The sequence below is a fragment of the Vipera ursinii genome, assembly GCF_947247035.1.
Source record: "Vipera ursinii genome assembly, chromosome: 1".
Classification (NCBI taxonomy): Eukaryota; Metazoa; Chordata; class Lepidosauria; order Squamata; family Viperidae; genus Vipera; species Vipera ursinii.
The window spans coordinates 337669141-337693201 of record NC_139512.1 but is presented as its reverse complement, the minus strand read 5'-3'; the positions used below and the strand labels follow the sequence as shown (position 1 = coordinate 337693201).

The following is a 24061-nucleotide window of genomic DNA, read 5'->3' as shown; positions in this document are numbered from 1 at the left end:
CTTCAAAGTGGCAATGGCACTGGGAAAAAGTGACGCACGACCGTTTTTCACTTACAACCATTGTAGCACCCCCACGGTCATGTGATTAAAATTTGGATGGTTGACAGTTCATATTTATGGTGATTACAGTATCCCAGGGTCATGTGATCACCTTTTGAGACTTTCTGACAAGTAAAGCTGCATTGTCTTCTGGGTGAGGTTCAAGGTTTTGGTAATGGTTTTTAAGGCCCTACATGGCATGGGTCCGGAGTACCTCGGGGATCACCTGCTGCCGGCGTCAACTTCCCTCCGCCCTGTGCGCTCCCACAGAGAGGGCCTCCTCAGGGTGCCTCCGGTCAGAGAATGTCGGCTGGTGGCCCCCAGGGGGAGGGCCTTCTCTGTGGGCGCCCCGGATTTATGGAATCAGCTGCCAGTTGAGCTCTGGATGGCACCTGACCTTCGCTCCTTCCGACGCGGTCTGAAGACCTATCTATTTGAACAAGCCGGCCTGGCCTGATGGGGGATGTGCTGGGGTTTTTATTGGGGATTTTTATATTATTCTACTGTTTTTAGCTCGGGCTCTTATTTAATTCTTTTTTAATTTTTGTATTCTGTATTTTTTATGTGCCCTGTTCACTGCCCTGAGTCCTTTGGGAGAAGGGTGGTATACAAATATAATAAATGAAATGAATGAAATGAAAGTCAATGGGGAAGCCAGATGTACTTAACAACCATGTAACTAACTTAACAACTGCAGTGACTGACTTAACAACTGTGGCAAGAAATATTGCAAAATTGGGCAAAAATTCACTTAACAAATGTTTCACTTAGCAACAGAAATTCAGGGGTCAACTGTGGTCACAAGTCAAGAACTACCTGTACTGCAATTCCATATTTAATTAACATTTTGACAGCTCACTTTATATCTTTGAAGTAGTTTTCTCTCTTACAATTCTTTCTGGCCAGAATGATATAGCAAAACTGAAGAAAAGCTCAACAGTACCTCACAGGAAGCAGGTGAGGCATTTCTTTTTTATCGCTGCTTTTTTTTTAATCTAAAAGAAGCAGTGATAAGTATGCTCATACCTAAACTAGCAAGTCCCAAACTGACATGCACCCTTTGTTTTCTGACTGTATGGACTTATTATGAGATGTAAAATAATTTTAAATGTCTTTAAAAAATTACACAAGCCAAAATAAAAAATGCATATTTTAAATTCATTCTCATGACATTTTAATTATGTTGTGCCAAGAATGCCCATTCTTGGATTCCTCTTCAAAGAAAAGTTTGCCAATCTCTAGAGGAAAGAAAAGCTCATTAACTAGATGACCAATGACCATACTTTTCTCGATGGCCCTTTTTCCTAGGGCTCACGGCAAGATTATCAGTGAGGAAATATGTTCAATAATGGTAATACTGAAATTCTCCATCTGTTTGAAATTCAATAGTACCATTTTATACAGAATTCAATTATATGACCATTTTAAATCAAAGTTGGAAAAAAACCCAACCCTGTTAAGTAAATTAATCTCCTTAAATCATCCTTATAAACTAAAGGAAACCAAGACACAACAGCTATATGCAGAAATCTGATTAGCAGTTTTAAAAAGCAATTTAAAGTTAAAGGACAAGAAATGTCTGTATATATATCAGTCAAGCTGGAAAGCTAACGGCTTTTGCTTTCAACACTTGAATCCATCTAAGGCTTAGAAAGTTAAAAAAAGGATTCTAATTCTTTTTAAAGCCATTTGGTAAAACTGAGGGATTGTCATACAATATCTGGTCTAATTGCTCATCCTCCATTCCCACTTACCAAAGCTTTTTAAAGGACATGTCCTCATGACATTAACTCACCCCGGCTTACTGTGAAGGCAGTCTAGAGTTGCCCTTAATTATTTTGTTGAAATAGTGCTTTCACAAAATTTGCCATCAGACAACCTAAGGTGCCTCGATACTGGTGATGATGTAGTCAAGGATTGGGATCTGGGATATCACTTGGACATAAAAGGGGCGGGGATTCAATTGCTCAGTTGCAACTGATGCTGTTGGCTACCAGTTGTCTTCCGGGTGAGGTTTAAGGTCCTGGTCATGATCTTTAAGTCCTTACATGGCATGGGTCCGGGTTACCTCGGGGACCACCTGCTGCCGGCGTCAACTTCCCTCCGCCCAGTACGTGCCCACAGAGAGGGCCTCCTCAGGGTGCCTCCGGTCAGGGAATGTCGACTGGTGGCCCCCAGGGGGAGGGCCTTCTCTGTAGGCTCTCCGGCATTATGGAACCAACTGCCGGTTGAGCTCCGGATGGCATCAGACCTCCGATCCTTCCGCCGCGGGTTGAAGACCCACTTATTTGAATTAGCTGGTCTGGCCTGATGGGGGAATATGGGTTTTTAAATTGGTTTTTTAGTACTTTATTATTGTTGTTTTTAACTGGGCACTGGTTTAATTTCCTTTTAACTCTTGTATTGTTATTTATATATGCCTTGTGAACCGCCCTGAGTCCCTAGGGAGAAGGGCGGTATAGAAATCAAATAAAACTAAACTAAACTAAACTAAACTGTTGACCCCATCCCTACCCCTCCAGTAGACGGTCATGACTGGGATTAGTCCAGCTTCTGCTAACCATTTAGAGCTGCTGCAGGTACATCCTCTCTCCATCTTGGTTTCTAGACAGGGCTATCTATATCCATTCTGAATTGGGCTACTGAACAACTTCTTTTTCATTGTAATATCGATCACCCAGGAATTTAGTTTTGTTTGTTATTTGTGCTCTCTCTGTGTGTTTGTATGTGTGTGTTTTCTGGAAAGACAATGAAGTAGAAAAAGTATCTGTCTCACACTATGCTGAGTTTAATACTCTGTCCTCAAAATGGGAGAACCATGGTGCAATTTTTAACATGTATAGATCTACAAAGAAAAGACTTGAATGGCATTTGAACAACAGTTGGAACTTGCAGCTACTGTTGTAGGCATATATTTTATCCTCCTCAGTTACCAACTGTATGGGAAAAGATGTTCTTTACATCTTTTGTCGCTACTTCAGTCATATGGTTTTATTTTATACACCATTCCTCTGCTAGTGAAACCCAAGTAACTTACCTGTAAAGACTCTTCTTCTTTAATCAGTTCTTTATGTGGGAACAAATCCTTAGCTTGGATGTATTCTAGACTGGGAGGGCCTTCTTCACCCTAAAAACCAAACAGAAAAACAAATGCTTAGAGATACATATGGATCATTACCTGCGAAAACATATCAAACATATACTTATGAATTCCATCTTTTTATTCAAGATGTCACATAGTACTCTCTCATAGACTTTTTGATTCTGTATGATATATTGTATTTAGAGATAGTGAAACTATTCATCAATAGTTTCCCAGTGAACTTACTTCAATGAGGGTGGATATTAATCAGAATTCTTTGTGTTCAGTCTCCTAGTCACCATATCCACACTACTCTCATATGCACAATCCACATATAGTGATGATAAGATGTATATATAAATTTTCCAAGCACCCAGTAACCAGAAATATAATCTAATACTTTTACTAAACATAATATAGATTTACAATAAACCAGTTTGAAACTAAAGGCAAACAAATATAACTATTCCTAATCAACCAGTGATTCCAACAGTGTCCCTTTAGCTCCTTCTTATAATTAACCAGCCAGCGCTAACTTCACAAACATTCTTAATGTACAAAAATGACATAGTGTAGGAATAGTAGCAGCAGCAGCAGCAACAACAACAATTTGGAGAAACTGAGCTAAATTTCTTTAACTTACAGTGGAACTATTTCTGTATTTCTATTTTACAACTAAGGGACGCGGTGGCTCAGTGGGTTAGGACGCTGAGCTTGTCGATCGGAAGGTCGGCAGTTTGGCGGGTCGAATCCCAAGTGCCGCGTAACAGAGTGAGCGCCTGTTACTCGTCCCAGCTTCTGCCAACCTAGCAGTTCGAAAGCACGTAAAAAATGCAAGTAGAAAAATAGGGACCACTCCGGTGGGAAGGTAACAGCGTTCCGTGCGCCTTTGGCGTCTAGTCATGCCGGCCACATGACCACGGAGACGTCCTCGGACAAGCGCTGGCTCTTCGGCTTTGAAACGGAGATGAGCACCGGCCCCTAGAGTCGGAAACGACTAGCACGCATGTGCGGGGGAACCTTTACCTTTTACCTTTATTTTACAACTGAAACTTTCAGCCTAACCTCTACTTGAAAATGGGATCTTCTAATATTTCTCAATATGGTTTCTCACCTAATCAAGGTCCACTGCAATCTTCCAGTGGTATTCTATTTTTTTTAAAATTATTATAACTTCAACAACCATACCTTTATTAACACATTTAAACGATGCCATTCCAAAGATCTTTCAGAACTACATTTATCACAAGAATATTATTGTAATAATCATAATTATAAATGGACCTCTCTGGGATTATATTCAAAATGATTATCTAATCCAGACATGTCAAACTCGCGATGTCATGTGATGTCGCGCAATGTATTGGGACAGTTTTGCCATTCCCGGCAATGGGATGGGCATGGCTTCTGTATGACATGTCCGGCCCACGGGCTCATCCCTGATCTAATCCATGTACCTGTTTCTTATAATAGTGAACCAAATACCTTGGAAAAGTCTACAATAGACCCTGAAGGTAAAAATTATCACTACTGTTAAAAACAAATCATACTTTGTGAATGTTCCACAAGGTTATAGAAGAGAGTTTGATGAGACTAAATGGTTATTAATGTGAGCTAGATTTGTTGTGTGGATAGGCTCCTGTCAGTTTTTCCAGTCTGGCAGAAATTTATCGTCCTGATTTGTGCAAAGTAAGGATTTTTAAAAATGTGAACAATAAAGTTTCCTTAACACTACTTTTATCTACCCAGGAAAGTCCTCAGGCAGTTTCTTAGGGGAGATTGCATTTTTCTGTTTCAAATCAAAATTTGTCAGGGTATGGAAGAGGTTCTTAAGTAAATAAGCTATGATTGGAAAATACTTCAAATTCTCAGAAATAGCCCCAGGATTACCCTGCATATTTTTTACATGATCATGATGGATAAAGATGAAGAATTTCTCTTTTGTTAAATCTGTTTGGAAGAAAAAGTAGACTCTTAAAGGATAAATATTCACCTCTAAAAAGAACATCTGAGAAATCTAGGCATTACACATATTTGCAAATCACATTATCTGGCTCTAAATTCTATGGATTTTCTTATAATGCCTAGTACTTTTTCTTAGAAAATGCTATGAGGAAAATGGATTTAATCCTAGGTTCTGTTGATAGGACCAGCACTGAACTTTAAGTGCACATGCACTCCACTGAAGAGACCCGGTTTCTGGGGCGGGGGAAAGCATGACAAGGAAAAATGTCTGCCTAGAAATATTGAGGCAGATGGATTATTACTCTAACCTGGTAGTTTGGTATGAGAACTTTCATCCTTATATATGTTTCTGATGTAGATCATGCTGATATAGGTGGTCCAGTAATCTGAAATGTTTCTATATTCACGTATGTCCCAAAGGTGCTTTTTCAAGAGGCAACCAGACTTTCTTGTTTTTCTTTGAAGATGTTTCGCTTCTCATCCAAGAAGCTTCTTCAGCTCTGTAGACATATATTCATGTATGCTATTCCATTTTTCTTCATCAGATATGAGATTTTCTTTGCCAGCTATAAGCAACTGTTACCACTAAGAGCAGCATTAAATCAGCTTTATTAAAATAACATTAAGCGCACAGACTAAAAAATGATAAAACTTTTGAGGAGTTAGGAGAAAATGTTAGCTCATTATAGAAACAAACATTTCCATTTGAAACTGGAAACACTATTTTCTGATGTTGATAACTGGATTTATTTACATTAATTTCTCATATCTAATAACCACCCATCTCCCTTGCATAGGGACCCTGGACAGTGTACAATAAAATATTAAAAACATAAAAACAGCATATGAAAGTTAAAAGGAAGAGGAATGTTAAAATTAATTAAAAGGTGGGGGGAGGGCTTCAGAGCACTAACCAGCCCTAGAGTTATGTGCTCCTCTGTGTGTCCCTAGAAAGCATGTGTTTTTATGCCTTTTCTGAAGACCAGGAGAGTAAAATTAATTAGTGATATGCAATTGCTTTCTGCTAATCCAATAATCACTTCTGCCCTCAGATATTGATAAAGTATCAGGTTATCTAAATACTATGTTTTTTTAAAAACCTCTTGAAGATGATACGCCCTTTCCCTTGAAATTCAACATTAAAACACCCATGTACACCAATCGTTCTAAATATTATTTCACAAAGGGGTTTTTCTTTTGCTCACATTCATATTTCACAGTATCAATAAATTCACATTTTATTAAAAAAATATTAGTCACTTGAAACTGAGGAAAAAAGGTCAGATGATTGAATAAAACAAAAACCAGATGTTTCAATAACATCTAGTTAAAATTTAAGAGAGATATATAGTAAACAACTGTTATTTCTAGTAAAGTTATTTCTCCTATAAATAACTGTCCAATATATCTTGCACGCTGCTTGTGCAAACATAAGACACACAGTATGTCAGATTGCAATAACTGTGATTCAAGATTATAGCACCTAACTCATGATAGGAATACTCTTAGCATAATGGAGTTGTATATGTGTGTTTATTAGATCTCAACATCTTGACTGATCGTAATTTTAAAATACAAGTCCCTAATATACCAATGGATAGATGCAAAGGCCAAGTACTTTATTCTTATCATTCCCAATGACATTTTACTATATATACAAATGGATAGATGCAAAGGCCAAGTACTTTATCCTTATCATTCCCAATCACATTTTACTATTAGGAGACAGGCAGACAGGCAGATAGGCTCAGAAACATCCCGTCATATAGGATGAAACTGCTAAACTATTCTTAATCTGCAACTTTGTGTTTTCACCCACACTTTATCATAGGGGTCCTGGAAATATAAACATTGTATGTTGTGGCAAAGCTAATACACAGACACACAGACACACACACCTTCATGGGTACCTGATGTCACCATTCTCTTATTTATTAATCTACTCAATATTTTTCCCATCAATAGCACAGGTTTTCATATCCTAATTAAATTAAACATCAGAGCCCTGTGAAATGGTTCACATGTCCCCATTATATTGCTCAGCCCTACTACTTATAGTAAAATGAAACTAAACTGGCCTTCCATTTAGGCATTGACCAGATCCAGACCACACCTCCAGGGAAATCTGAGGGCTCAGATCAGTCTTTTGCACCCATTCCCTTTTATTAAGCTGCATATGTAGCACTCAATTAATTATCATGCCAATTGGACAGAGTGAATCATACAATTTCTGTCGTGCTTTTAACATTTGCGTGCGCTCTGTCACTGAACAAATGTTTCTCTACGGTTGCCCATTTAAACCTCTTCTCAGACACACTAGCAAGGAATAGGTTCTGTGTATCTTGGGCACAACACAATATCTTCAAAGCTAGAATCAGGACAACTTTTTACTTATATGACATTGTAAACAGCTAACTAACCTTGAGAACCCCTATGCCTCCCAGCAAACATTCCCATGACTTGTCCAACATGGTTTCAGATAAGTTTTATTCCTATTATGCTTCTTCCTCAAGTTTTTTTTCTCAGCAGGTTCAAATCAGAATCCTAGCAGGAGGCACTCTGGAGGCCAGAGGTTAGTAGAGCACCATGCTGAGTAACTGTACTGAAAAATGCTGCCAAATGCTACCCACCTTATGAGGTCAGCTTCAATTGGTATGAAGAAGGTATGAAGTATGAAGCAGGGTACTTTCCATCTTCCCTTATATCACAAAGGGATTTAATACACGCTAGCAAGCACAGTGGGGAATTCTAATAGGAAGACCCGTGTCTCAGTAAACCTAAGCCATCGCTTAGGCAGCTACGTGGCTGTGATTCAATTAAGCACAAAGCAGCCAGAAAGTGGGAATCACAGGTTGAGTAGGTGAATGTGAACCTGTTCTCAGCAGGCCAACATCAATACACAATGTCCTAGATTAGGAAAGCCAAACTTCTCCTTGTACGTTTTGTTCAGACAGTTCTCTTCAGTGAGATCACTGGAATAAATCTGGCATCCCCAATTTGGAACCTCTCAGCGCCAGGTAAAGACGAGGTACATATTCTGGGAATTATTCAAAAACAGGAACTAGGATATCGACAAGAAGCATGTAAAATTAAGATCAGGAAGAAGAATGGGGAAAAGCCACTCCCCGAGTATTAGGGAGAGCTGTAAAAAGGGCCAGATGTCTCCAGGCAGACAGTACGTTTTCTTCCTGGCTCCGCCGCTCCACCCCCACCCCAAAACATCAAATGCAGAGAGAAATGCAGACTGAGGAACAGCCTTGCATGCAGTCAGTGGAGAGAAGAAAAGGGTGGGAAACAGGGAACCTACTTACAAAGCAGTTCAGCATGGAACAGGAGACACGGCCCGGCAGAGTCATGGTCGTTTCCAAAGCGGCTTGCCGTGCCTGGGGCATGCGAGTGGCATTGCTTCCCCCTGCCCCCTTTGGCATAAATGGCTCAGGCAGACGGACTGTGAGAAAAGCAATCTCCTAAGCACGCCTAGAGCATCTCTGTCACCAGAGACGGGAGCAGGTGCGCTGGCTGCTCCAGCAGCTGCCGACAATGGAGGGGAGGGAAAGGCGGGAGAAGGAGGAGGAAGAGAGACTCCACCTCCCTCTGATGAAACCAAGATGAAGCTCTGCCATGCTAGGGGTTCCCTGACAGCAAACACAGAAAATGGAGTCATCACTTCAGCCTAACTAGGAGAATTCATGGCTCTGCAATTCTCATTGTCCTCTGTCGTGGGGCTACGGAGCAAGACTGCTTGGTATGCAGCTTAGCAGCCAGGCAGCATGTGCAGGAATGTCTAGGAACAATAGCAGACCCCGCCTAGCTCAGTCTATTACAGTAAGAAAAAGAAGCAGTAAGGATTCAGCTTGGTGCTTGTTTTCACACAGTAAAGATGGGAATCCTGTTGGCAGAGCTCTGCCAAAGGGACACAGGGATCTGTCAGCTCTGCTGCATAGCTGCCTAGGCCTGCAATCTCCTCTGGCTATGTGCCAAAGAATACACAGCTGACATCTCAGAAACATCCCCAGTTCACAGAAAACCTGACATAACCAGACAACAACTGTGCACACAAATTGTATTTTTGTTTTTCCTTTTCAACATGTTCTTTTACCTATAATTAAAGCTTTTCTGGGACATACATTAAATAGACAAAATTAATTTTAAAATATCGGAATAGCTAAATTTTACTCTAAACTGGCTTTCAAAAGCTATACCCCTGGTAGGTATAGGGAAGGGATTCCCTTGGGTTTGTTACAAACTCAGAGGCAAATGTACAAAATCACAAAGGGACTACAAAGGTGATCTAAATCAATCCCCTCTTAATAAAAAAAAAAAATTCCATCCTTGTAACACACCTGAGAGGTGGTCTGTCTAAAAATTCTAATTAAACAAAAAGTACAGGAAGAAGTCCACCAACTTTTGAAAACCAAGAGAAATTACCAGTTTTTATAAACATACATATATACCCATCATATTATTCCTTTTCAAGGTAAGCAATGTTGTACAGAGCAGAGAAAAGGAGGAAGAAATAATAAACCAAACAAATTAAAGATAAATTTACAATTTTTCTTTACCTCTGTCCTTGAGAACTCCAAGTAGTTTACAAATGTTAAAATAACAATAAAAGAAAAGATACGTTTACTTTTCAACAAAAGATCAGGCAGTAAAAAACACAAATATACAAACACAAAGGCGCATACATTAACATACATAAATACACACACACACACACACACACACACACACACACATACACACACACATAGGGCATTCTCTGTGGGCGTGCCTGCCCTATGGAATGAACTGCCGGTGGAACTTCGGACTGCCCCGGACCTTCGCTCGTTTCGCCGGCACCTGAAAACTTGGTTATTTGATCTTTCTGGCCTGGATTGAGGGGGTTTTAACTTAACTTTAAATTTTAAATTTAAATTTGTTTTAATCGTGGGCTAGTCTTAATTTAATTCTATTTTAATTGTATTTATTTGTATTGTTTAATTCGCCCTGTAAACCGCCCTGAGTCCTTCGGGAATAGGGCGGTATATAAAATCAATCAATAAATAAAACGTATATATGTCCCTGTGAATGAATCTACAATTAGTCCCTAAAACCCTTTTGGAAAAGTCAAGTTTTTACTAGTTACGTTTTTAAATTTACATGAATTCCATTAGCTATATTTCTTTATACCTTTCATACCTTTCCTTTGTATGGTCATTCACTTTTGTATTCAATCCTTATTCTTTCAGTACTCATTCATTCCTGACCATATCTTTTCTTCCTTATAACATACACTTAAATTTCCCATTGCATACAACTAACTTTTTGTTTTTCTTAACACTCAATACGGGCTGCCAGATAGCAAAGTAGGAGGAAGACTATCCTTTACACACAGCCATTTTCACTTATTTAGGCATTTATTCCTTGCAAGAGAACACAATTTACTCCCTACTTTGCAATCATTGTTTGCATGTCTTAAAATTCTTTATTCATTTCCCCATTTTATAAATACTTTATAAAAATACTCAGATTCATTCATTTTACTGTAGATTTTCATTATTTACTGTATATATAATTTACAATTGTTCATTCTATCTTCTGTAGGGCAATTTTCTTTTCTTTTCTTTTTTTAGAAAAAAAACACACCTTCCCATAGCTTTGGGATTTCCTGAATGAACGGTCTTCCACCCAAATATTAACCAGCTTTGACTCTTTGAGAACAAGCAAGGTGTTTAGATGCTGTCATGCTCTGTGACACTCTTACTTTTAGGGTTCTTCAAAGTTTTTTGAAGCTGTATAAATTGTTCAGTAAAACTAGTTTCTTATACCCTTGAATGCCACTTGTCCAAAGAAAGATATACTTCCTCTTTCATTACGTGTAATAACAAACTTAGAATTGAACAAGAGGAAGCAATTTCTTATGCTGCATCAATTCATATACTTTACAAAAAAGAGCAGTAAATACAATTTGAGAACATATCAGTTAATGGTAAAGCATTAGATACTGGGAGGCTGTGAATCCTGCCTTAAATGTTTAGCCAACTGGGTAACTTTGGGCCAGTCACCCTTTCTCAGCCCTAGGAAAAGTCAATATAGCAAACCATTTCCAGAAATGCTAACAAGAAAACAATGTATTATGTGTTCTTCTCCAGAAAGATGCCAGAAATCTGACTCAAAGGTGCACATATACACAAAGGATTTACTATCAAGAATTGATGTTTCATGTTTCAAAATACCTGCTGGAAAGAAATAAACTGACACTTCCACTAAAATGGAACATGCAGCAATTGCAATATAGGTAGTCCTCGACTTATGATCACAATTAAGCCCAACATTTCTGTTGCTAAGCAACAGTTGTTAAGTGAATTTTGCCCCATTTTACAACCTTTCTTGCCACAATTATTAAGTGAACCACTACAGTTGTTGAGTTAATAACACAGTTGTTAAGTGAAATTGGCTTGTCCACTGACTTTGCTTGTCAGAAGGTTAGAAAAGGTGACTCTGGAACACTGCAACCATTATAAACATGAGCCAGTTGCCAAGTGTCCAAATTTTGATCACGGGACCACAGGCATGCTGCAACGATCATCAGTGTAAAAACCAGTCATGTCACTTTTTTCACTGCCATTGTAGTTGAGGACTAGCTGTAAACCCTTCCAACACAATTTAGCAAAGTTGCAGTTTTGATCTGATGTAAGGTGGAACGAAAGAGGACAACCAACAAGAGCGATGGACTCAGTTATGGTGGCAATGAGTGCACCACTGGGAGACTTGAAAGGGCAGGTTAGGATAGATCATTTTGAAGAAAATCTATCCATATGGTCACTAGGAGTCTAAAACAAGTCATAGTATTCCTACAGACCAAAGTCTATTTTTAATGATTTGGTGGCGCAGATGTAAAATGAATTAAACAGTTCCATAGTAAATTGCCATTGAAATCTCTTTATTTCTCCAGAATTTTCTGAAACTTTCAAGATAATCTGTCCTGTCTGCGGAATGGGACACCTTGCCGCGGTCAGCTCGCTACTGCCAACTCATCTCTGCCAACTTGCCACTGCCAAATTGCTGCAGGACAACTCCACACGGCCAACTCGCCACAGGGACAACTTACTGCAGGTGGCCAGAGGGAGAGCTGGGCAGATGGGTGAGCGAGTGAGCAGTGGGCAGAGTGCAAAGTACACTGGGACAGGCACCAGGGAGGCAGCAGCAGCAGCTGGGGGTTTCCCTTTTTCACACATCCTGCCACTGCCGCCTCCCACCACTCACCCCGACATGCTCTGCACTCTGCCTACCTGCTCGGCTCTCCCTCCAGCCACCCACGAGGTGCTAGAGGTGTGAAGGGGATGAGTAAGGGTGTGGCAACTTTGGGGAGGATGAGCAGGTGTGCACGAGAGGTATGGCATGGAGAAAACGCAAAGGGTCTGGGGGATGATGCACAGGTGGGGGAGAATTACCCTAGCGACTTTGCAACCTTAACCACTGACTTTCTGGGGGAGCCGGCAAGGAAGACTGCAATTGGTGATCATGTCATTGTGGGATGCTGCAACTGGTCATAAGTGTGAAACAGCTGCCAAGCATCCAGATCATGATAATGTGACTGCAGCAATGCTGGGATTGCCAAAACTTCAAGGACCATTCATCACCACCATTCATTCTGCACTGTCATAATTTCAAATAGGTCAAGGACTACCTATAAGTCATAAGTCTGAGAGCTTAGCAGGAAGAATAGCTCCAATGTTGGGGATCTCAGTATTCCCAACAGACAATTAAGGTATTTTTTCTCTCTTCTGAAATCCAATGATAATTCAGACAAAGAAAAATGACCTCGAAAGACATACGGAATGCTTCCAATGCCCCACTTATGCAGTGCTTAAAAGAAAATGACAGGAACAGCAGTGCATATGCACAGTGGGCAGGGTACAGTTTATATAAAAATCTTCACTTGAGAAGAATGGACTTTAAAAGTTTCTAATTTGGCGGAAATGGCAAAGATCTCAGCATATTTGAAAGACCAGTCGCAACAGAGATATATTGTGGAGTGGAGAAGATGGATTGATTATATCCAGAATAAATATGGGACTAAAAAGTTTCACCTAGCATTTGAATAAGTATTGATGTGATATATAAATTACTTGTAGTTATTTTATAAGAGTTAAAGTGCGATAGATCTTAATATTTTATTGTTGTTTGCATAAGGTAGACTATGATTGTTTGTATTTCTATACCCTGTATTTAGCTCTGGGAAGTCGGGGAGGGGGGAGGGGGAGGGGAGGGAAGAGTTGGGGGGGCTTGGGGAGAGGGGAGGGGGTTGGGAGGGGTTTTGTCTTTTTAAAAAATGCATTGTAAAACTTTTCAATAAAAAAAATCTTCACTTGAGAAAGTTATTGATGAAGGCTTTGTGTGAAATTCATGACAATTCATAGAATCACAGTTGGAAAGAATTTTGGCAGTCATCTAGTTCAATTTTTTGCTCAATACAGATCTAGCAATTCAGAATGCTGTGGTAGCTTCTTTTCTCTGGCTTTTCACCCCTTCTATTGGGCACTTGATACCATGGTTCCTTTAACAGTTAAGACTCCTCAGAGATATTTTCCACATGCAGCATTATCACCCTTTTTGTCTAAGCTGCCACCACCTGTTTCAGTTAGGGAGCCCACCACCCATAAACAAAAAGGAAATACTCTTTATTTTCTAATACTTGTAATTAATGTGGATAAATTTGATAACTTTATCTTGCTGATGCATGATATATCTAAGGACTGACAATGAGTACAATCTAAGATACAAAAGTAAAATTTTACTAAAAGAACTTTGACCCCACAAAGCAAAACTATCTGGTCACTGGACACTAAAGACTGGACAACTATTTGTCTAGAAGACCTCCAAGGTCCCTTCCAACTCTGTTATTCTGGTCACTAATCTTTCTCTACAATGATAATGCTTTGACACTGGGGAATCTGTATTTAAAAACCTTTCTCTCAAGCTGAGCTAAATGTGCTCTTTTTTCTCTCATTAATCATCAACTATTTCGCCCCTCCAACTGACCTCCAATGACTAGAAATTGCCATCACCATACTCCCAACTGTCATCTATCTCCTCTCGGCATCCCTTTTCTTAATCTTTCCTGGTTAGAAAAAAGAAATGTTAAGAAACCTAATTCTTCAGGGGAGTCAGCCACTACAGCAGGTACAATGTCTCTGACGGAGACTATAACCTTGGAATTCAGTTCCATTGCCAACTGGCTCATCATTAGGAATGTCCCAATTTCACCATAATTTCCATGGTTCTGGACTTGTACACAGAATCAACGAATAACAACTTTGTTCTATCCATAACAGACTTTCAGGCAACACAATTATCCTATTTTAACTGTTCTTTTATTAATATTGAGAATTATAGGACTTGGTTTCTGCTCCACTCATTATCCAAGCTGCTCTTTTCTAAACATTGTACTACAGGTAGTCCTCATCTTACAACCACCACTGAGCCCAAATTTTCTGTTGTTAAGCAAGACAGCTGTTAAGTGAGTTTTGCCCCGTTTTATGACCTTTCTTGCCACAGTTGTTAAGTGAATCACTGCAGTTGTTAAGATAGTAACATGGTGGCTATGTGAATCTGGCTTCCCCATTGACTTTGCTAGTCAGAAGGTCACAAAAGGTGATCACATAACCCCGGAACATTGCCACTGTCATAAATATGAGTCAATTGCCAATTGTCTGAATTTTGATCACGTGACCATGGGGAATGCTACAAAATCGTAAGTGTGAAAAGTGGACAAAAGGGATGTGGAGTTATGTTAATGTTTATTGGAATAATGAGTTGAAACAAACTGTCAAAAAAGGGAAAACATACAGACTGCTGAAAATGGTAAAAAGAATGTAAAGTTGCAAAGAATGTGGCCAAAAATTAAGGAATTGTTAAGATCAAAAGAGACAAAGAAAATTACAAAGTGATTTAATTATAATTAAAAATATTTTGGAAGTGAATGAAAAGAGCTAAACCAGCAGCTTCAAGCAAAATGAATGAAATTTAAAATAAATATGATGTGATGATTTGGGATGAAATTAAACCAAAAGAATGGTGGGAGGAATATTTTAGAGAACTGTATGGGAACAATAATTGTGTGGAAAAGAACAGAGTTGAAACAAATTCCAGAAATGTTGATGTCCATGAAAAATACTTATATAAAGGAAATTTTAAAACCTGAGAGAAAGTTGCAAAATTGCAAGGTTGAAAGTGTAGATAATTAAACTGAAGAAATGCTAAATATGGTGGTGGCTTGTTTATGCTGTGATTTTGTAATTTGTTTAATACTCATGTATGAAGACAGCATATAGCTCTGATGACTGGAACAAAGCTGTCACTGTCCCTCTATGCAAAGGGAAATATTAAAAAAAAGTAAAGGTCAACTCACAAGGTATTAATCTGTTATTAAATTAAATTAAATTAAATTAAACCTGGGAAAGCACTTGGCCGAATTAAAAGGATGCAAGAGATGACAATAAGCAAAATATGGGAAGTGGAATACAGCTTTACTCAAGGCAGAGGGTGAACAGAGATTTTTATTCTTTGATAGGTCACTGAGAAATGTACAACTAATCATGAAGTTGCCAATGCAGTCATTAAGTTTGCCATCTGCAATGAAAACATATTGTTCCTTGCAATCATTAAAGTTTTCAATGCTAATGGACTGAGCCTACTATTGTTCAGGGCATGGCTCTGCACATATTCTGATTATTCACACTCTGAAACCATCCAATCCAAAATCACCAGAACTTTACTGCAAGTTTCCTGTTCTACTTCAAATGAGCTTCTTCAATTAGAACTTTCCCCTCTCTATCATTTCAAATGAGAATCTGTTGCCTAAAAAAAAAGGAAACAGACTCCCTGCGGTGAATTATGTCTAGCTTACGTTGGCTGATTAATTTCACTTCCATTTAGAAAAAGACCTTTGGCAGCTATTCATCCTCCAATGATTGTTCTGTCCCATTCCTATTATCACTTGGAATAATTACCTATTTAAGTAATTAAATAGAGAGTCCTTGATCTAGACATATAGATCCACAGATCTAAAATTTCACATTTATCTGGGACCTTTTTCACAGAGGTGGGCATAACTATTCCCATGTTCACATAACATGCTATTCTTGAACAAATAAATCATATTTATGATTTTTTGTGCGTGCTCTGGAACTCAGCCTATTAGCATCACTCTAACTAGCAAAACAATGTGGAGATTTTCTTCCAGTGATCATTTAAGAATATCATAAATGTACAACTCTGAAAAAGTACTGGTAATCACTATATAAAATAAAGGTCTTCCCCACAGAATTAAATACCTAGAGTAGTTCCTTTTACATTCCTATGGAGGGATGTTCCCTTTTACACCTACCCAATGTCTTTCCATATCCCTGTCTTATTAGCAGAGAGTAAATTCTCTGAACAGAAACAGCATCCCTTTTCATATGGAATCAACGCATTATACAAAAAATAAACAATAAAAAAGCTAGAAAAACCCTACTCTGCCGTAGTTTCCGGCGTATAAGACTACTTTTTAACCCATGAAAATCTTCTCAAAAGTCAGGGGTCGTCTTATACACCGGGTGCTGAAAATTTAGGGACAGGGATGGCTGGAAAACCTGGAGCAGATCTCCCATTTAGTCTGTGCAGGGAAAACGCAACCAATTGGAGAAGAAGCTGCAGTCTGTGATTTTTTACAGGCTGGGGTCTGGGCGTCTTTTCTTCTAAAGTTGAAGACCAGCTGTAGTATATCCCAACTTGAAAGGCAGGTGGGGAAGCCAGCAGCCAGAGCAGTGGCTTAGCTCTAAGGACACATTTGACTCAGGAACTGGGTGGGCTGGCTGGAAAACCTGGAGCGGATCTCCCATTTGGTCTTTTTTAAAAAAAAATCCCATTTATATCCTGCCCTTCTCCGAAGACTCAGGGTGGCTTACAATTTAAAGCACAAATCAATGTGCTTAGCAATAGCCTTCATTCTGTGTATATGCCTGCTTATTAGGGCTTTCACCCCCCCCCCAGCAGCATTATTACAAAGTCAGCTTATTGCCCCCAACAATCTGGGTCCTCATTTACCTACCTTGGAAGGATGGAAAGCTGAGTCAACCTTGAGCCTGGTGGGATGCGAACCTGCACTAATTGCAGGCAGCTTGTGTTACTTAAGGCTCTGCGCAGGGAAAGCTTTAGAGTGAATTAGGAAAAGTGAAAAAGTGAATTAGTAAAATAGGAATGGTTGCTGGAATCAGGGGCTGCCACAAAGAAGAGGGAGTCAAGCTATTCTCCAAAGCACCTGAAAGCAGGACAAGAAGTAATGGATGGAAACTAATCAAGGAGAGAAGCAACCTAGAACTAAGGAGAAACTTCCTGACAGTGAGAACAATTAACCAGTGGAACAACCTGCCTCCAGAAGTGGTGAATGCTCCAACACTGGAAGTTTTTAAGAAGAGACTGGACAGCCATTTGTCCGAAATGGTATAGGGTTTCCTGCCTGAGCAGGGGGTTGGACCAGATGACCTCCAAGGTCCCCTCCAACTACTTCTTCTTCTTCTTCTTCTTCTTCTTCTTCTTCTTCTTCTTCTTCTTCTTCTTCTTCTTCTTCTTCTTCTTCTTCTTCTTCTTCTTATTATTATTATTATTATTATTATTATTATTATTATTATTATTATTATTATTATTATAGTTTAATCCACTTGCACTGTTCTATGTTTACATGTTTGATGAGAAACAGCCTTATGTTTATAAGTGACAGTTTTCCTACTAAGCACCTGCATGTCATAAGCATTTGAATTAAAATTACCATATTAAAATCAAATCTGATGTTTTTTAATTTACTCTATAATTTAACAGGAAATGTAGGGGGTCGTCTTATACGCCCAGTCGTCTTATACGCCGGAAAATACGGTAATTAAAAAATGCTATATCTATCCCAGTTCTGCAACACTTGAACTTGGGTCACCTCCATTTTAGCTCTTTCTGTAGCATGTTCTTATCTTTCATATACTGTTACAGAAACCAAAGATCAAGCAATTATGAAACAAATCCTCTTCAACCACTATGGTTAACTTTGAGAACACATACAACAGAATGAATAATAATAAAAATCACATTCACCATGATTTTCTCTGATTCCTGGCAGTCTCTGATTTTTTTCCAGAACTGCTGCTGGAGATCCACCTACCGGGGGAAAAAAGAAAGTTTAGGTAGATAAACGGATCAGCAAAATGTAATCAGAAGCAAAAGCAAATCTTCCATTAAATGATATTTTACAACACCATGATTTAAAGTATTAAATTATAAGAATATCTTAGTCTTCTATTATGCAACAATGCACCCAGAATGAAACTATGAAACTCTCCAAAACAGCAGGAGAGAGTAAATGGTTAAACTCCTCCCTCTCGGTAGCTACAAAGGTGAAAGAACAAAGTACATGAATCTACCACTGTTCCTAAAGCATGCTTCAACAACTGGCTATAAGAAAAATAGAAAAAAGAATAGCTGCTAAGCAGAAAATCCAGCAAAATAAAGACTTGGCTTCTGATTTAATCTCCTGTACCTTGCATTAAATCAATTATTTAATTAAAAATGAAAATGTACACCTGCGATATCTGTGAGAATCTAATTGGGGGTACATATATGTTTATATTTTATAATGTTAGTATGTTTCTTCAATTACAAGACTCTGGAGAGGGCATATGTATTACTCTGTGCATGAATGAGGGTCTGAGCAGAATGGATATTTTTGTGCCGCTCCAGTATACAATATATGTGCTTCCACTCTCAAATTGTCCATTTTTGTGCTTGGCTGTACTGAGAAGCACAGAGCAGGCTGCATACACTCCATTCTGGTCACATGACCGGGAGAGTGAAAGAAGGGAGAGGAGTTTAGAATATATTATTTTGCAGCATACCAAGCTGCTACCCGATTACCTCTCCGATGGGATACATTCCAGATGTATTTTTCCAGAGTGCTTTTTTCCTCAGCCTATCAGTGAACCTGGCCCATTTTTCAACTTGGTCTTTCATTAGCTGGCTTCTCCTGCAATACTGAACATAGTCTTGTGTTCTTTTTTTATTGAGTTATCCTGTTGTTGATAGACAGGATTCCGATATCCCTTTACATAACTTCCTTCCAACCTTCTGCTCAATGAAATAACTACTGTTTCTGCTTTCCCCTCCTGTTGTGATTATGTATACAACATGATGAGTTACATGTCTTTTTCTGGGTCATATGACCAGAAAAGGAACTTAAGACTGGAATACAGATAGTCCTCGACTTATGACCATTTTTCACCCTTATAACTGTTGCAGCATCCCTCTAGGCAGGTGATAAAAACTGGCAACTCATATTTATGTTGGTTGCAGTGTCCCAGGGTCATGTGATTATCTTTGCAACCTTCTGACAAGCAAAGTCATTGGGGAAGCCAGATTTACTTAACTGTGTTACTAATTTAACAACTGCAATGATGCACTTAGCAACTGAGGCAAGAAAGGTCATAAAATGGGGCAATATTTGCTTAACAATGTCTTAGCAACATAAATTTTGGGCTGAATTTTGGTTGTGAGTCGAGGACTAACTGTATTCCAAGCTGATATCCGACTGCCTATCCCCATAGGGATATACAGTGGGATAAAAAAGTATTTAGTCAGCCACCAATTGTGCAAGTTCTCCCACTTAAAAAGATGAGAGGTGGCTCCGCGGCGCCGGAGACAGCCTTCCCGGGCTGCCCGCGGCTCAGCTGTGTGATTTTTCGCCCGAAACAGCGCCGATCAGCTGTTCGGGCGAATTTGAAGCCCCCTCCTCGGGAGAAGAGGAGGGGGTGAGCCCCCAGGTAGGGGTCGAGTTCTCCGGGGCCGCCTGAGCTTGGAGCTTGGGCGGCTGAAGGATTGAACTCACCCGTAGCCTGGGCTGCTCCCAGCTGGCTAGCGTCTCTGCTCCGGACTTCATGGAGCAGAGCCAGGCGTCTGCGACCATCCCTGCTTGAAGGAGAGACTATGAAAGGAAAAGAGCAGGCAGAGCAGTACAAGAGGGAAAGATGAAGAGATGAAGAGGATTATTTTATTTTACTCTCGAGCTTGATGGACTTTGCTTAAAACTTAAAGTGAAAGTGCGTCACAATTGTAAGTAAAAGATGGTGGCTAAACCTCCCCCTAGAACTTTTCGGAGTGCTGGAAATTCTCCGGTGCAACAACAATCATTACTGCAGGCGTTGCATTCTCCCGATGTATTGACATCGAAGGACCTTGAAAAACATACCCAGTTAATTTTGGAGTCAATGGGTGTTAAATTTGTACAGATGGAGGAGAAATTGGAGAAATTGGAGCAGAGAATGGAAGAAAGGATGGAACAGAAATTCAGAGAGATGAAGGTAGACATTTTGTCCTCAGTGCATAAAGTAGCTAAATGTGTGGAGGTGCTGGATGACAAAGTGGAAGATTTGACTCAAAAGAATGCTATATTAGAAGCAAAAGTATTGGAAATTGAAGATTTAAAAGACAAAATGGATAGCGAACTGAGTCTGGCTCAATTTTACCAGATGCAGTTTGCTGTTAGAATTAGAGGCCTAAAAGAGAATATTAAGGAAGATTTAAAGCAGCTGGTTTCTGAGGCTTTTGAGGTGGTATTGAACCATCCAGCATCTGAAATAAAACAAGGCATGGACAAAGTGTTTCGTGTGAACTCGTGGATTGCTAAACAGAGAAAGTTGCCTAGAGATGTGGTGGTTTATTTTGTAAAAAGGGAAATTAGAGATGAAGTTATACAAGCTGCCTATGATACTAAAGTTGTGATTGCTGGTCAAGAAGTTTTGGTTCTAAAAGAAATTCCTCCAAAGATTTTAAAGAGAAGGAAGGACTTTATATTTCTTGTGCAAGAGCTCAAGCAAAGAGATATAAGGTTCAGATGGGAGATCCCAGCTGGGTTGAGCTTCATGTATGAAGGCAAAAGGTACTGTTTGGGTACTGTGAAGCAAGCGCATGATTTTTACAACAATGTCTTAAAAGCAACCCCATCAACACTTTTGGAAGCTGCAGAGGGATCTGGAGAAGGAGAACATCAAGAGGATGAAGATGGACAGATAGACGAGAATGGTACAGGAGGAGATCAAGCTGCAACTCTTTTGGATGATCCTAGAGAACAGAGGGTGACGCGTGCTGCCTTAAAACGCTCAAAAAAGATAAAAAAATAAGACCAGTAGAAATCTATGGAACTTCCACAACATACTTACAGTCAAGTGGTAGTTGTGTTTTTAAGAGTTTGGGGATGATATATATGGTAACAGAATCTTCAATTTGGAATTAATGGACAATTTACTACAGAGGAAGAGGTAGAAAGTTTTGTGGGTTAATGTGGGTTAATTTGTGTAAGAATTATCTATTATAGCCTATTTTGGCTAGAGAGGTTAATAGGGATAGGTGCTTGTGATGTGTAAATGAGAATTTGTTTAGGAAATAGTGAATTGTGGAAGAACATAGATGGGAATGACGCTAGTTTTCTTTTATTTTAGTTCTTTATACATATTTAGTATTATTAAGGATTGGTTTACTCTATATAAGCTAGAGAGTGATGGATTTTAGAGTTTATACCGTATATACTTGAGTATAAGCCGACTCGAGTATAAGCCGAGACCCCCAATTTCACCCCCAAAAACTGGAAAAAGTTATTGACTCGAGTATAAACCGATCCGCCGTTCTGCAAGCCTCTGCCGCCAGCAGAGGCTCGATCCGCCATTTTGCAAGCCTGAATACACAGGAATACCCTGTGTAGCCGCGGCTCGTCGGCAGGTCTCCGTTCCTCCTGCCGACCTTTGGGGAGGTTTGGGCGCCTCCCCAAACCTCCCCAAACCTCGGCAGGTCTCCGTTCCTCCTGCCGACCTTTGGGGAGGTTTGGGCGCCTCCCCAAACCTCCCCAAACCTCGGCAGGTCTCCGTTCCTCCGCGCAGACCTGCCGACCTTTGGGGAGGTTTGGGCGCCTCCCCAAACCTCGGCAGGTCTCCGTTCCTCCTGCCGACCTTTGGGGAGGTTTGGGCGCCTCCCCAAACCTCCCCAAACCTCTGCAGGTCTCCGTTCCTCCGCGCAGACCTGCCGACCTTTGGGGAGGTTTGGGCGCCTCCCCAAACCTCCCCAAACCTCGGCAGGTCTCCGTTCCTGTTTGGGGAGGTTTGGGCGCCTCCCCAAACCTCCCCAAACCTCGGCAGGTCTCCGTTCCTGTTTGGGGAGGTTTGGGCGCCTCCCCAAACGTCCCCAAACCTCGGCAGGTCTCCGTTCCTCCGCGCAGACCTGCCGACCTTTGGGGAGGTTTGGGCGCCTCCCCAAACGTCCCCAAACCTCGGCAGGTCTCCGTTCCTGTTTGGGGAGGTTTGGGCGCCTCCCCAAACGTCCCCAAACCTCGGCAGGTCTCCGTTCCTCCGCGCAGACCTGCCGACCTTTGGGGAGGTTTGGGCGCCTCCCCAAACGTCCCCAAACCTCGGCAGGTCTCCGTTCCTCCGCGCAGACCTGCCGACCTTTGGGGAGGTTTGGGCGCCTCCCCAAACGTCCCCAAACCTCGGCAGGTCTCCGTTCCTGTTTGGGGAGGTTTGGGCGCCTCCCCAAACGTCCCCAAACCTCGGCAGGTCTCCGTTCCTCCGCGCAGACCTGCCGAGGTTTGGGGAGGTTTGGGGAGGCGCCCAAACCTCCCCAAAGGTCGGCAGGAAGAACGGAGACCTGCCGAGGTTTGGGGAGGTTTGGGGAGGCGCCCAAACCTCCCCAAAGGTCGGCAGGTCTGCGCGGAGGAACGGAGACCTGCCGAGGTTTGGGGAGGTTTGGGGAGGCGCCCAAACCTCCCCAAACAGGAACGGAGACCTGCCGAGGTTTGGGGAGGTTTGGGGAGGCGCCCAAACCTCCCCAAACGTCGGCAGGTCTGCGCGGAGGAACGGAGACCTGCCGAGGTTTGGGGAGGTTTGGGGAGGCGCCCAAACCTCCCCAAACAGGAACGGAGACCTGCCGAGGTTTGGGGACGTTTGGGGAGGCGCCCAAACCTCCCCAAAGGTCGGCAGGTCTGCACGGAGGAACGGAGACCTGCCGAGGTTTGGGGAGGTTTGGGGAGGCGCCCAAACCTCCCCAAACAGGAACGGAGACCTGCCGAGGTTTGGGGACGTTTGGGGAGGCGCCCAAACCTCCCCAAACAGGAACGGAGACCTGCCGAGGTTTGGGGACGTTTGGGGAGGCGCCCAAACCTCCCCAAAGGTCGGCAGGTCTGCGCGGAGGAACGGAGACCTGCCGAGGTTTGGGGACGTTTGGGGAGGCGCCCAAACCTCCCCAAACAGGAACGGAGACCTGCCGAGGTTTGGGGACGTTTGGGGAGGCGCCCAAACCTCCCCAAAGGTCGGCAGGTCTGCGCGGAGGAACGGAGACCTGCCGAGGTTTGGGGAGGTTTGGGGAGGCGCTCAAACCTCCCCAAAGGTCGGCAGGTCTGCGCGGAGGAACGGAGACCTGCCGAGGTTTGGGGAGGTTTGGGGAGGCGCCCAAAGCTCCCCAAACAGGAACGGAGACCTGCCGAGGTTTGGGGACGTTTGGGGAGGCGCCCAAACCTCCCCAAAGGTCGGCAGGTCTGCGCGGAGGAACGGAGACCTGCCGAGGTTTGGGGACGTTTGGGGAGGCGCCCAAACCTCCCCAAAGGTCGGCAGGTCTGCGCGGAGGAACGGAGACCTGCCGAGGTTTGGGGAGGCGCCCAAACCTCCCCAAACAGGAACGGAGACCTGCCGAGGTTTGGGGAGGTTTGGGGAAGCGCCCAAACCTTCCCAAACGTCGGCAGGTCTGCGCGGAGGAACGGAGACCTGCCGAGGTTTGGGGAGGCGCCCAAACCTCCCCAAAGGTCGGCAGGAGGAACGGAGACCTGCCGAGGTTTGGGGAGGTTTGGGGAGGCGCCCAAACCTCCCCAAAGGTCGGCAGGAGGAACGGAGACCTGCCGAGGTTTGGGGAGGTTTGGGGAGGCGCCCAAAC

The 24061-nt window shown here is 41.7% G+C and overlaps 1 protein-coding gene across 4 annotated transcripts in view; it reads right to left on the bottom strand.

Annotated features, from left to right (window-relative positions):
* MTMR4 (myotubularin related protein 4) overlaps positions 1 to 24061 on the bottom strand; it is a 58622-nt gene that overhangs the window by 21916 nt on the left and 12645 nt on the right. For 2 of the 4 annotated variants that reach the window (XM_083348211.1, XM_083348213.1), the window contains 2 exons: positions 18197 to 18259; positions 3077 to 3166 (listed from right to left, as the gene is read on the bottom strand). In XM_083348211.1, coding sequence (XP_083204337.1) covers positions 3077 to 3166; positions 18197 to 18199 — 93 coding nt within the window. In that variant the 5' untranslated portion in view covers positions 18200 to 18259. Of the gene's footprint in view, positions 1 to 3076; positions 3167 to 18196; positions 18264 to 24061 lie in introns of all 4 variants that reach the window. The other 2 variants (XM_083348210.1, XM_083348212.1) reach the window with 1 other exon arrangement.